Source organism: Homalodisca vitripennis, chromosome 3, assembly GCF_021130785.1.
Source record: "Homalodisca vitripennis isolate AUS2020 chromosome 3, UT_GWSS_2.1, whole genome shotgun sequence".
Classification (NCBI taxonomy): domain Eukaryota; kingdom Metazoa; phylum Arthropoda; class Insecta; order Hemiptera; family Cicadellidae; genus Homalodisca; species Homalodisca vitripennis.
The window spans coordinates 57,401,026-57,416,646 of record NC_060209.1 but is presented as its reverse complement, the minus strand read 5'-3'; the positions used below and the strand labels follow the sequence as shown (position 1 = coordinate 57,416,646).

Here is a 15,621-nt window from a genome sequence, read left to right as displayed (position 1 = left end):
ACCGCCTACATATCTAGCATTAAACAAAAACACTTCACTGTGACACAAACCGGTTGAAACTATCACAACATTTACATAGAACTAGAAGAGCGATTACACATATAGTGAGCTGTGGAAAGAAAAAAGTATATTACCATAAACATCGGTTTACACTCAACCTTGAGAACTTAAAAAAAACCACTTCCTAAACAAGGTGGATTCTTTATGCAAAACAATAGACGTACTTGCATTAAATCGTTACACAAAAAAAAGCTAAGCGTTTAGGTTTATATGTAAACGGTGTTACAATTTTCATCTAAGCAGGCAAAAACTACTAACTACGAGTACTAGTCCACCTGCACTAAAGGTATCGATGATAGTAATAGAACTAGTCTTTGAGAAGCGTTCTAAAAGGTTACTCCAATTAAGACTGCTCTTCTTGCTTTTACGATCTAAAATTGTTCTGCTTTTATAAATACATTACAAATTAAAGTTTCCTTTTTCCAGAGTTTTGGAAAGGAACTAAGAAATATTACTCTCTAAGCTATAATTCCATAATTCCAAAGCGTATTAGTTCTGTAGGTTTAATTTTAAAATTTTGAAATCAAATTGTTTCTCAATATTAACAGGTGATTATAAGTTGGATACATTATCCTAATAGATTGATCTATTAGTTTAATATGTCAAAATAATACATGAAATAAATATTAAAACTTCAGAATTTTCTTTGCATTTTGGGACAAGGTTATAGAAAACCCTTTATTCAAAGTGCTTGTTTCATATGTTTAAAGTAGATTTAATGTAAACTCTGGTTTATTAAATCCAACTAAAGATCTGTAACTCAACGTGAATGGCAAAATGTAATAATATCATCTTTGTTTAAAGTTTCTTATTAACTATGTTTTATTATGAATTGCCTAAAAAAATGTTTAAAAAAACGGTTTAAATTTTATAATCCTTACTTAAAGACTGTTGCTGATGATTGGCAAATATCTCTTGTTTTGAAAGAAAACTACAGTTAACAAAAAATGTAGATTTTTATGAATATCATTATTTTAGTTTTAGCTGTAGGTGATTTCTGCTTAATTTTAAAATCATAATTTCACTTTAGTCGTGTAAAAAGTGCGTAGACTGATAATGTTATGAATGCCCAGGCATATTTTTTGCCAATAAACGAATTTGGTATTTTAGTATTGAGTAGAGAATGATGGACATTATCGCCGTTAGCTTAATAGGAGTGAACTATAAATATGATTAAACTCTGCGACTGCAGACTAGATCTAACTAGATTAAACTCATCCTCAATTTCTTTCTTGACTTTAAGGAATTATGGTCATGGTGATGTTGCAGCTAGTGGGAAAGTAATCCTGAATGGGGTGAGCGGCAGGTTCAGATCAGGGCACCTGAGTGCTGTGATGGGGCCCTCAGGAGCTGGCAAGACTTCCCTCCTCAACATTCTCTCTGGCTTCACGTGAGTTCCCAAAATTTATGTTTCAATTGCTGTATAGTTCGTCTGTTAATCACTTTAGCATGAGAACTACCAAACTGTAAGTTTTGCTGCCGAACACTTCATATTTCTTTAAAGTTTTTGTACCACTTTTGTCAGAGTTTGATTTTAAATCTTATATCACATTGTAATAAAATCAACGTAAATGGTAAAATGCAAGAATATTACACACAACCTATATACATATGTAAATGTACAATTAGATAATATATTGTCATTCCTAACCCACTTACGGAGCCATTCAAATGTCCCTAAGCCTTTTTAGGAGAAATCAAGCATAAAAAGTTTTAAACCATTCAATAATCAGTAACATTTTTTTGCTGAAGATTTGCAAAAAAAATCTCTTAAATGTTCTTAAGATCATAGCATGAGTAATAAATTTTACCTAAATTAAGAAAATACATTTTCAAAAACTCTTTGACTAACTGTTATAGACTTCGAAAGCTTTCGATAAACTTACAAGTCTTTAAAAAAGACATTGTATCACAATTTTACGAAAAACTATTCTTAAATAAAAATTATATTACTGAAAAGTCAAATTTCGTCTTTGTAAATAAAGCATGAAAGTGAACTCTTCCTAGTTTTTATCGTATCTTACGCTTAACAACCTTAAATAAGATGATTACAAGAAACTACAAAAACACTTAAAACACTTGAATGTTGATATCTTCTTTAAGAAAATTTGAATTTTTCGAATTTTTACGTTCTTATAAATTTCTAAAGATATTTAACGGAAATATATACACATTATCTACGAAATATTTTGGAAAACAATTAAAACAACAATAATCAGAAATGTTTCATTAAAACTAGTACTTCAACAATTTTTGAAGTTCTAGAACTGAAAATCCAATATAAATTGGTTTGTAAAATTTCACTTTAACGTATGGCTCGCAATTTTTTGTAAATATTTTGAAGTATTTGAACTTTTTCTTGGCAACATATTCAGTTTTATAAGACAGAGGTGTTCATTATTTATTTTTATAATCTGGAGCAAGTGGTAGTCTTCATGAATTCGTGTAAATATTTGGAATATTCTTGTTCAACTGCAAGAATATATCCATATGATTTATCACCAGTAAGTTGTAAAATTGCTTTTTTCTGTTCTATTTTACAATGGTAAATTTTGTAAAAGTGCCCAACTATAAAGATTATTTTTATCAACACACAATAAGAAATTCTCTGGTGATATTTATAAAAATCTCTTAAATATTTATTATTTGCTTTAACAAACTGTATATTTTAATACATTAATAAATTCTACGTCTAATCCCTTTTTAAATCCAATGTATAGTGCAACCAGTTGTAATTCAGTTTGGATAATTTTAACAATGCATTCCGAGATGGACTTTGAGACGATATTGAGCTGGATCTAATGTATAACAATTTAAGCAAATTTATGTACCTCAAACTACAAACAACACGAACGTAATGCGAAGTATTTACAGTACCACACTTAAGGTCCTTAGCCATGTATGTTAAATTGCTGAATGGTGTTTCATGTGGTTAGAGGTGTCGTTATTGAGTAGTAGCTTAACCTTCATAAAAAAAAACATAAAAACACGTTATACAAGTCCTATCAACTGTTGTTGCCAACAAGTATAGGAGAAATATTTATAACGCTTTTATTAGAAAATATAAACATAAAAGCCCATATAGTTATTATTGAATACAATAGCGTAAAAATATTGTTAGTAGACGAAATTTAAATTGTGTTTTGATGTAAGTACTTATTGTTAAACTCTATAGTAAAGCAATATCGTGCTTTATAATATATTATAATATAACCCTGTCGAACCATTTAATGTGTTTTTGAAATTTTAAGTGCTAACAAATAAACTAGGCACAAATAAAGCTTTCAGACTCTCCACTAAACCTTTTTCGTTATTAATTCCGACGCCGGTAGCTCGGTGACACGGTTAATTTACTTTTATTATGAGAAAACTTTCTTCCAAAATCGATATTTATACGGGTTATTCACTCCGGAAGCAAATCGATATGAACCTCCGGACATTTTCGAGTCCCTATTCTGTTTTGTCCGGCCGTATCTCGGTAAATAAATTGTTACGAACAAACTCCAAGAGGCTAAGTATGCTTAAAATATCCCGATACACCTCTCCAATAGCACATGTAATAAAAATTATTTTATTTTACAAACCGATATACACCTCTGACTGAAATTTTTACAAGTTCCGACTTTTTGTAAGCCCAGATTCCATATCGATAAGAACTGAAACCAAACCAATATGCACCTCCTCGACCGATATGAACCTTGAATTACCGATATATTCGATATTTCGACATTTCGATATTCGATATATTCGAATACCTGTATGACCCGAAAAAAATATGCACCTCGAGACATTTTTCAATGTCCGTAACTCGAGAAATATATATATTTTTTTTAATCACCAAGACACATTTCAGGCCGGGAACAGTGTCCTCTTGCCGAAGGGGGGAGGGGGGCTAACTCCAGTTTTCCGCTGTTTTGCAAACCGATATAAACCTCAACTTGCCGGAATCCGACCATGTCGGAGTGCGTTCAAACAAAGTTTTCCTATTCACAGAGCGTCGAAACATTACTAACAAAATTAGAATATCTCATGACATATTCTTAGCCATTCTACGAGTATTACGCTATATGAAAACTGTAATTGTTTTCATTGGTTTATCGTATTTAATTGAATGAATAAATTAATCTGAATATCATTATTATAGAGCAAACCTCAGAGCTGAGCACTTGGGGCGCTTTACATGTCAGGTATTGTTAAGGGGTTCGAATAGATTTTGTTAGTTAATTGATACCAATTACTCGATCTGACAACAATGCACCACTCTTGTTATTGGTTACTGCTCAACGGTCTGTTTTCGTGAATTACTTTATGAAACTGGAATACCAAAAGAGCAGTCGAAATCTCCTTCATAGGCGCTTTCAAAAAGAATTATAAAATAAATAAAACCAGTTCTAAAAACGTTATAAAACCTGTTTTCTGCAAGAAATACCTTAACAGAATTGAAGGGCACGCAAATGCAACAGGAAAAGTGCTATGCTAAAACAGCACAACGCCTCAGAGACCTCCAAACAACCAAAAAGTGTACCTCCAGAAAGAGCGAGAAACTATATTCCAGGCACCAGGAACTGGATTAGGAAGCTTGACAGCCTTGACGCCTCCGTAGTCCGTAATCATGTCAATTGACAATGTCTTTACTAATGTATCACCAAACTCCTTTAAATCTTCTGCTGTCATCACGGAGATATCAGATCACCACGCTCAAGCAGGTGATTTAAGTTTGATTGACCCAAAATCTGACATTTCAAAATTTAAGTTCGCTTGATCTATATCAAATCATACATTAATTTCAATAAACATTGAAATTAAATAAGGCTATTGTCATTTATACAATTTAATGTAAATCATACATTAAGATATTTAATAATTTCTTTAATAACGAATCGTGTCAGCTGCTCTTCGAATGTTATGGGATGTACCAGATGTTTCATAGGTTCAACGCTTTGATTCATTACTATTTCGACTTATCATTTCCGGAGAAGAAGTGCAGAATCAGAAGAGAAGAAGCTGGGAATGTTACCTTTGACCCTGAGTTAGTCAAAATGACATGTGTCTTCCTTCAGATGTACATGGATACTAAAAACGTTTACTCTTGTCATCCCTAGAGGCGCGAATATGTTACCCTTAAGAGAGAGTTTAGGAACCGAATAAAGCAATCTAAAGCTTCTCTAGCCTTAGCCAAAATGAATAGCTCAACCAATGTATCTAAGTCTATGTGAGACATTGTCAACAATTTTGTTCCTGTTAAGAGTTCATTCAGACTCTCCGAGGTGGCAGTTTTCACTGATAATGGAAGTTTGTTGCGGGACCTCAAACTGAGAGTATAGACCAATCTCAATCCTTTCTACATTCTCTACATTGTTTGAAAAGATATTTTTGGTAAGGCTTAGGTCTTTCTTGACGACTAATACTGTTCTTTTTGCAAAGCAATTCTCTGTTTTCAACAAAATCGTTCCATTGGAAGAACTGTTTCTGACCAATTCAACAAGTTCTTCTCTGGCATAGCCGAAAACCTTGCAAAAAAGATGGGGTTTCTCTGAAACTTTTAGTTAGCAACGTTGTTGTAAAATCTTGTTTCTTTCTCGCTCCAACTAGTGCTGAAGAGGTCTTAAGGGTTATAAATTCACTGACGGTAAGTGGCTCATCTGGTGAGTATGGAATTTACTCCTGCATTCTTCGATCTTGCTCCTCGGCTTTTGCTCCACCTCTGACACTTCCCTCTTGTTTAAAGTCTTCTACAGTCAGGCCTATATTCAAAAAAGACGATCCTCAAGTAACTGAGAGTATAGACCAATCTCAATCCTTTCTACATTCTCTACATTGTTTGAAAAGATATTTTTGGTAAGGCTTAGGTCTTTCTTGACGACTAATACTGTTCTTTTTGCAAAGCAATTCTCTGTTTTCAACAAAATCGTTCCATTGGATATCATGATTGATTTCTTCTATATTCTCTCCTTTGTCTTGGACATTCAAATTTACACGTCTGGTTTAATGTGGTAAATCATGGTCTTCTCAGTAAATTGGAGTGTCTTGGGATTATGGATCTTACTCTTGATTTTTGAGCGACCGTCGTCAGGTTAATGTAATTCAGTATATAGAGATTATAATCTGTATTGGTTATCACAAAACTGAGTCGAAGCCTGTGAAATCTTGGTTGCCTCAGGGATCAGTATTGGGGCCAATGTTTGTTTCTCCTTTTCATTAATGATATTTCCAATTGTGCTCAAAATGTTGCTGACAACACCTCTCTGAGTATAGCGACCATCGTCTCTTAGAAATGTATATGATTACTTAAGCAAATTATCTTTTTCAATGGATGAATTCGAATGGAATACCTCTAAGATTAAACTTATCCACTTCCATATTAAAAACTGCATTATGAGGCTAGTATTTGCTTTAGGTGATGTTATTGAGAGCTTCATTATCACTATTTTGGGACGGTTGATAGCAACTTGTGCTTTGACGGACACATCTACAAAGTATCTAAAAATTTGAAAAAGGCTACTTTCCTTCTTCGTAGTCTTAAATTTTTTAATAATACAGCTATTTTGCGATCTGCTTACTTTGGTTTTTTTATCCACACTTGGTTTATGGCCTTCCCATTTAAGGGCATAAGTTTAGAGAAACCAGTCACCAATTTAAACTTCAGTAGATGGTTATTCGGGTTGTTTTTGGATTGCAAGTAATTCAGTCACGAAGATGTACTTTTAACAGGAATAATATGTTTAAATTTCCTTCCTTGTACTTATTTAGCTGTCCGATATTTGTTCATAAATACCCTCATATTTTCCCCAATACAACCTAGCAGTACACCACAAGAAATCCTTTTCAGGCCTCAGCTCGTAAAACCTCATTTTTTGAGATACGATGGCATTTTTCATTATTGTTTAATAAGCTGCCACAGTCCGTGCAAGGAGTAGTAATTACTGAAAAATTCAAAACCAAAATCAAAGAAATGTTAGTTGAAAAAGAATATTATAATTTAAATTAATGACCTATTAGAAGACAATCTCTAAGTTACGTTTTATATGAAGTCAATTATTACCATGTTGACTTCATAATTTTCTTGTTTTAGTATTTATTGTATGAATTGACCCTTGTTATGCATGTACATATGTTTAAGACAATAAAGCATTTTTATTGCTTGATTGATTGGCGCTTGAAGAAAAACTAAATTAATTTCACTCATCGTCAAAATGGTAATAATCAACATACCTTGATGAAGGATAGTTATATTTTTTGTGAAAAGCCATGTAAAATGATCCAATGTGTTGAACTCAAACGTAATGTTTTAATTATTGTTTCCTTGGTTGTGTAAACAGGTAATGAGTCTGAAGAAGCTCTGGTCCGGAATAATTAATCACACTACTTTACTTTGTTACCGTGTGAAAATCCCATGACCGGACCGAGGTTCGAACCCCGTTCTCTAGAGTGGTAAGATTAGCCACTTACTGAGTAACAGCGATTTCAAAACGCCAAACCAGACGATATATTGAACTCAGTTTTATCCATCTTCCAGGTAGTTAACCTCACCCCTTAACTTTAATTATTTGAACTTACCAGTTCGATTTCACCATCGTCTATATGCATTTGAAAGCTAACACTGGAATTGTTGTCGACTATTTGTATGATCTATGTATTAAATTTGTTATTAAAATATTTTTGCATCTTTTGTGTGTTTCAATTTGTTTATCATAGAGCACTTTTCAATGGTTGATACACAATTAAGGTGTATAAAGGGTGGATATAATGGATAATATCCTGCGAAACACAAAAAAATCTCCAGTATATTGAAATTAAGCTTTGTTAAATTAAAAATTAACTAGAGATTTAGTTATTACCTCTGGTTATAGATTCAGAGAGCTGCGGGGGAAATTACTTACATACCGTTCAGCCCAGTTAAAATGTGTTTGCTCAGGACATGTTTCAATGCAACTGAATCATCATCAGTTTATTTGTCATACAGTGAAAAGGTTTTAGCTTTTTCAATTTTTTTTAATGAGTTTTTCATGTCTATCCAGAAGTATGTTGTAATTCGTAAGATGAATTAAAACATAACAAAATATAAAACACATAACATAACGACACGGTTAATAATACTAGTAAATAAAACAGCGACACAAAACAAACACTTAATACAGTTGTTTACGTACTTCAAAATTTGAAAAAATGTACTTCTACTGATTTATATATCTACGTTTCTTTCCGAAAAATGTTATGTATAATATGTACAATTTCAGTGAGTGAAACATGTTATTATAAAATTGTTTCCAAACAACCTCTCCTGGTAAGTACAGGTAATTAAGTGTCTTTAAAATCCTTGTTTTCCAAAAAAAATTTCATAAAGTGCCTTTTCTTAGACAGTTTTGAAGCTATGAGCCTTCAAATTTATACTAGTTGTAATAAAATAGAGTTAGCCTTCTGAGTTGGTATAGTAACAGTTGGTTGAGGTTTTGGTGTTGAAAAATATGAAATTTTGAAAATATGAAATTATATTTGGTGTTTAAAAAATAATTAGTTATTTTTAAAATATGTTCTGGAGGGAAAAGCTCAATGGGTAAATGAGTCTTGCTGCTAAAATGAAAGCATAATTAATTATATGTATTGTAATTTCTGAGAAAAGGTACATAACAGTAGCATAATTTAACATGGGCGAGTAGGTAGTTACGCAACACCCTTCGTAAATAATGATAGGTTTGCCATTACTAACACGGTCACAGCAAGGGAATGCTGGTCTGTTACTTATCCCAGCATATTGACCTTATCAGATTGGAAATATGCAGGTGTGCTTTAATTATTGACGAGAACGTTAAACATGGAGTGGAAGCTGAGTTTTAATTTGCCATTTAGTTTTTTTTCTCTTAGGAAAAGAATCCGATAAATTGCACTTAGTCCAAAAAGACATTTCCGTTGCTTCCGGAGTGACAGAATATTCTGGATGGGTAAGGTTTGGGGTAGGGAATTCTGTCAAAATCCATGAGGAAGGATTTTTGGCTGTACCAGCCTCTCCAAAACAGATGGCATGCACTTGCGTCAAGACCAGCAACAGCCCTTGACACTCAGGAAGCCTCACCAACTTCAACAGTCATCTCCTGCAGTAGACTAGACCTTTCGACCTACCCTTGCATCCCAATATCTCGAGATTTGTTGTTAGTGATGTGCAGATCCTGGACATCCATAAAGTTGTCCAGATTTAATCCACAAATCGATTTTTGTTGTACCCTAGACAACTGCAAGGTATAAACCAGCCAGAAGTGAACCCTACTGGGGACGTCATGTAGTATTATATGCTGCATTTCATTTCTTCCGAAATGCGTTTATTTCCCCCAAAATATCCTTTTTGGCTCTTATTAAAATCGTGTAATATGTCTGTCTTTCGTCATCTCACCTCCCGTATGACTGTAATTGATTAATGTTTGACTAAAAGTAAATTTTATGTTTTGGTCAATTTTTACGTGAATGGATATACTTTTCTCTCTAATAAATACCTTTCTTGGGAAGATATCCAAATAAATTACGCTTTTAAAAGCATCATGTAAACAGTCTTTATCGAGCAATATAACTTGGAAGAAATAATGCTCAACTTTACGTAATTCCTCAAATAATTATTTATAATGCAAGTTTAAAAGGACGCAGTACCCTTAGATAACCTTGAGTGTAGTCCCATGTAACCAATGATAATTTCTTACGGTCGTCCTAACCTTACTTTTAATCGGATACACACGATTTGTATATCATCGTGCTTGTTGGTTCATTTCCTTGTGAATCCAGTGGTTACTTTTCCAAACAAGTGTACAGAAATATTGTTAAGCGCAATGTTGTAATTCTTTACTATTGAGTAAATTGAAAATACAAATTTTGTTCACTTGATTTCCTTTATGCAAATATTTACTTCAAGATACTGATTGTAGTAAATGTTGTCGTTTCGTCAAACCATCTTTTGGGTAGGTCAGAACTGTTTAAAATGTATTCAATTGTCACTGATCGGAGCGATGCCTGAAGGCCTAAGATAAAAGTACTTCGGAAATAGATCGTCCAGTTTTGGTTAGAATTTACTTAGAAAGTTCTAATAAATCTTTATTCAGACCATATTCGAATAAATGCAAAGTAATGTGTTTCAAATTTGAAATTAAATAAAAACATGCATATTTCAGAGTAAAATCTCAATGAATATTTAAGACACATTTGGGAAGTAAGTTGCACGACTCAAAATAATGCAGACACTAATCCTCTTCATGCGCAAGCAACGCACGTTAATATAAACATTACGATTTCGTAAAAATCACACATTGCATACATGAATGTACATAAAAGATACTGTACTAACATACTATCAACGACTAACCAGGAGTAGCAAGAGAAACGTATCAGACTACTACAGATAAATAAATGCGTTAGGCTACTAGATTACTAAAAAATACCGGCATTATGCCAACAATAGAATGATATTTAGCAAAGGCTGCCCATAAACTTAATACTCTCAGCCCCTCGTGAATATTCATATTTACACTTGTTGCAGAGTAACGTAGACGCCTGGGGCTAAACATGTTAATAATGTAAGAACATATAATTATCAAAATAACAAACAGATAAGGAGTATCGGTGGACCCGACAGCTCCTAATGTAAGAGTTATCGCACAATTGGACGGACTACCCTTCACCTTTTTTTCCTCAAAATCATTAGACCAAGAGGATGCTATACATTGTCTCACACACATAGACAGGCATACGGATGACCTAAATTTTTTTTTTTTTTTTTTTTTTTTTTTTTTTTTTTTTTTTTTTAATTTAATTTTGATGCAAAAATCAATAGGTTTCTTCCTTCGACCAGATGAACGTATGTACAAGGTTAAGTTTCTTGAGCTTTCTATCAGGAGTTATTCATAGGACACAAAATGTATCTACCTTGTGTCGTTTCTAGTTCGTAACGTGCGTGAAACTTCGTCCGCGTTTAAAAATTTGCAATGTATAATTTAAACTAACTAATAACATAGTTTCTTTCTTTAATCTGTATCTAAATGTTTAAAAACCCAAGCTCTATGTCTTCCCTGTGTAAAAGAAGAACTATATCTTTATTTTCCAACTTCCCGATGACCTGCAACGATGTAATTCGACAAACATGTGCTTCATGCTCTCAACAGAAAAAATAAAGATGGAAATGATTCACCCATATGGGCTGGAATAGGCCAAGGCATTTTAAACTAGTTTTACCAAAGTTAACTTTTCATACTAACATACATATGTTATACGTTACATATTCTTCATCAGGCAACAGTGTAAACTCTACTAAGGCACTGGATAGACTGGAAGTTGATTAAAATCTGCTGAAAATAGACACTTTTAGACTGAAGTAGACATTTCAACAAACGTATTTATATGTTTTCTTGAATTGGACAACAATTCAAACGTTACTAGAGCATCAGGTATACCTTAGAACGGAAGAAGATTACTAGGGCCGTAAGTAGACACTTTTTGAAAAAAGCCGGTTTCTCAGACCGAGTATTTATATTTTTTATATTGTTTTATTGTGGCAACAAAGCAAACTCTACTTTGGCGTGTGGAATACAATTAACTCGATTCAGTAATACATCTTCGCGCGCTAAACTTGAAATATGAGCCAGTTGCAATTAACCTACTAGCAGTTAACACTTAAATAATAAGTCTACTTCCAATTCAAAATTATCATACGATTCCATCATATTACGTCATGGTGCTTTAACTAAGCATGGTACTACAACTGACTCAATATTCCTCCACATTTACTGTACATAATAGTCAAAGTATGACCAAAATTGTAGGACTCTAACAAATTATGGAATTTTGCAAAGAAATGTGTGTATTTTATTGGTACTTATAAAACTGTTTCACCATCAGACTTCAGACTCCAAAATATTGCTCTTTAAACTAATTATCCTGAAATGGATAAGCAGATTGGAATATCTTCCAATGGCTATAACTTATCTTCACCAATGTTTATTATGTCATTTACAGGAATATTCCTATGACGCACCTTTTATTCAATATGATACAGCGTGCCAAGGCACACGTATCTGTTAGTATTGCATATATAGTGTTTCTCTATGGGGATCCTTCTGAATTGCGGGTTCCTTTGGGGGAATTGGATGATCCTAAACCGAAAATTCTAAATTCATTGTAAAATTCTAGGACTATTTATCTCTAGAACTATCTCTATAACATATTATAATTCTACTGTATTTATTTGCTTCTTAAATAAACAATATTGAAATAAATTTGTATATTACCAAGAAAACACAACACAATTTTGATTATTTTTCAACATTTAAATAAAAGCCTATTGTATGTTTTATATTTAAAGGTATGCATATATTTTTGTATTTTTGTTTAAATCCTTACTTTATTTTAAAGAAGATTTACTAAGGAACAATTTTTTTAAGTCATAGATGTTTTATGTAGACTGATCTCTGAAAATGTTCCTAAGGGTTAAAAATCCTGTTTTTCAGGAATCATATTTAAAGATCAACTTAGGATCTATTGGGTACTGAAATAAACACTAAAAACTTATAAAACACCCCAGCTCCATAACTAGAATTTGTATGGACCTTCTTGTTCCTGATAATATTCTATGACTTTTTCAATGTGTGGCATTTCATTATATTTTTAGATATTCTCTATTGCTTTACCTATTTTTAATCTTTAGTTCATCAGCTTTTTCAAATGAATTGCAGTTGTTGCCTGGAGATATTCCTAACTTTTGTTTTAAAAAGCATATTTAGTTACATTAATGTTGTTAAATGTTGACACTGCTTGTAAACATAGGGTAATTTTCATTACGAGGACACTTTTAGTAATCAGTATATTTGATCATTATTCAGATATTCAGTCGGATTATGTGTCCCTCCAATAAAATACTTTATAAGGATATCAGAGAGAGCCTTATCAAAAACTCTAAATAAAACATCGCAGCTGCCAACCTAACAAATCTAAATCCTGCTTATGTCTTTACAACAGGTGTGCTGTATGCAGTTACGTTGTGTTTGCTTATGCATATAAAATAAAAACTACTCATCAGAAATTGACCATTTTTTCTTCATGTAAAGCTAAAGATGCATCAACAAAAATGTAATAACTCAATATTGATTCTTATCCCAACGATTACCCGATTCCTTAATAAAAAGGCCTAAACTTTATGCATACATGGCCTATGACTACTCAAACTACAGCACGTACGAGATTTAAATTTGGCATTAATTTATTAATTTTTATAGATTTTCATCAAATTTGTAGACGTAGGCTACTAATCTAAAAATAAAGGGGGTTCCATTTAAATAAATGAAATTTATGAGTCTGCATGACAACCCTTGTCATGGGGATAACAATACAAAGTACCACAACTTGTCACTTCGCATCAGCCGTACTCAACTAACTCACCGCTGAACGATGGAGGATTTGTCTCGATTTTACTGTTCCGAGAGTATGTAACTAATTCAAATTGGTTAATCATAAGACAATTTTGTGTAATTCAGTTCCTAAACCTTAAAGGTTATGATGATATGGACAGAATGATTTAACATTAAGTTTGTTATCTAAAATATAAGCTTGTCAGAGGATTATAGTACTTCAGGATTATAAACGGTTCAGTGGGGCTCGGACCCCCCAAGCTTCCTGGTGAACATGCTCATTGTCCCCTACTAGACGAAGATGCGGAAGAATCCAGCAGAGTTTCACTGACATTCCCCCAGAAGTCAGTCCACTCGTCGCGCCAGTAAGAGAATTTGACCTTTCCACAGTCTGTCTAGAGTTTTTGCGGCGACTTCTTTTTATGAAACAATAACACGATCTGAAGACATGTGGAACGGTGGGGATTGATTCTCAGTAAGAAATTGTCTTTCTCAGAAGAACGTGACAATTATGTTAAACAATTATTACTTCGTAACGAGGTTACTTTTAATTTAGTTTGTTGATTTAATTGGCCAGATAAACCGATAAAATCTAAGCATATGAACTACACAATAATATGCTGTTTATTTTTTAAGCTATTTCTAACTGAACAAGTGAAATGGACTGTCAAACTGATACTTAAACGCCATTTCTCAAGAAAGGTTGCAAGTTCCTCTATACTCTGTAACACGAATCACATACCTCTTGAAAACTGGCTGTTCTCACAGTCAAAGGGAAATAGAGACGGCCTCATTTTCCAGCAGAATGGTGGACAATCATTTCAGTACAAAATAGAGAACTTGTGAATTAGATTTCCCAACTACAGATCGGAACCTGATGACCCGGATTTGCATCACCGGCCACCAAGGTCACCGCATATGATAGTGTGCAACTTTTTTTCTTGTGAAGATATAGACTTCGTTTATGTGCCTCCGCTTTTAGCTCTAATGGTAAAACTGAGTGAATGCATTACAACGGCCGTAGATGCAGTGAATTAACTTTCTCACTGAGTTGGGGATAGGTTTCCCCATCGATTTGGCATAGCTGTACTGACTGTGCCTCCAAATTGAGACATATTAATCCCCTTTCGCGCCTCAAGGGATGAAAAGAGTAAAGATGATTAGTATCCATGTATATCTGAAGTAAATTACTTCTCATTTCGACTTACTTAGGGTCAAAGGTAACATTCCCAGCTTCTTTTCTGATTCTGCACTTCTTCTCCAAAATGATATGTCGAAATGGTAATGAATCAGAGTGTTGAACCTATGAAACATCTGATCCATCCCATAACATTCGAAGAGCACCTGGCATGATTCGTTATTGAGGAAATTATTAAATATCCTAATGTATCATTTGATATAGAATGTCAGATTTAGGGCTAATCATACTTAAAACAACTGCTTCAGCGTGGTGGTCTGATATCTCCGTGATGATCTAAAGGAGTTTGGTGATACATTAGTAAAGACAATGTCAATGGACATGATTACGGACTATGGAGGCGTCAAGGCTGTCAAGCTTCCTAATCCAGTTCCTGGTGCCTGGAATCTAGTTTCTCGCTCTTTCTGGAGGAACACTTTTTGGTTGTTTGGAGGTCTCTGAGGCGTTGTGCTGTTTTAGCATAGCACTTTTCCTGTTGCATTTGCGTGCCCTTCAATTATGTTACGGTATTTCTTGCAGTAAACAGGTTTCACAACTTTTTTAGAACTGGCTTTACTGATTTTATTATTTTTTTTGAAAGCGTACATAACTTCACAACAATTAACATCTGTGTTTAAGTTTATTTTTAACGATGGAATGATTATGAAGGAAACAGGATTGTTCCGGACATTTGCCATATCCGGACCCAAGAAAGGGTCTCACAGAAAAGTCAAAAATTGCGCACCATTGTTGGTCCGAAGACCATCATATGAATTGAGATGAAGCCAACATAATATATCGGGAGCCACATTTCTTTAAAAGGAAATTAGTAGAGGCAACGTACATTAAATTGGCAGAGCAACCAATCAGTCGAGATTAGGCCGCTTTTGTTGCTAATTCTAAAAAAAAATTAACTAAAAAGAAAACCAAAAGTACCAAAAAGATTGGATATTTGTAATAAGCCAATGCAGGGTCAAAGTATGGTTTTAAGAAATCCATCAGCTTGTA

The 15,621-nt window shown here is 33.5% G+C and overlaps 1 protein-coding gene across 1 annotated transcript in view; it reads left to right on the top strand.

The window, feature by feature from the left end:
- Nucleotides 1-15,621, top strand: part of LOC124356933 (ATP-binding cassette sub-family G member 1-like) — a 71,635-nt gene that overhangs the window by 28,738 nt on the left and 27,276 nt on the right. The window contains exon 2 of the mRNA XM_046808240.1: nucleotides 1,330-1,450. Coding sequence (XP_046664196.1) covers nucleotides 1,330-1,450 — 121 coding nt within the window. The remainder of the gene's footprint in view (nucleotides 1-1,329; nucleotides 1,451-15,621) is intronic.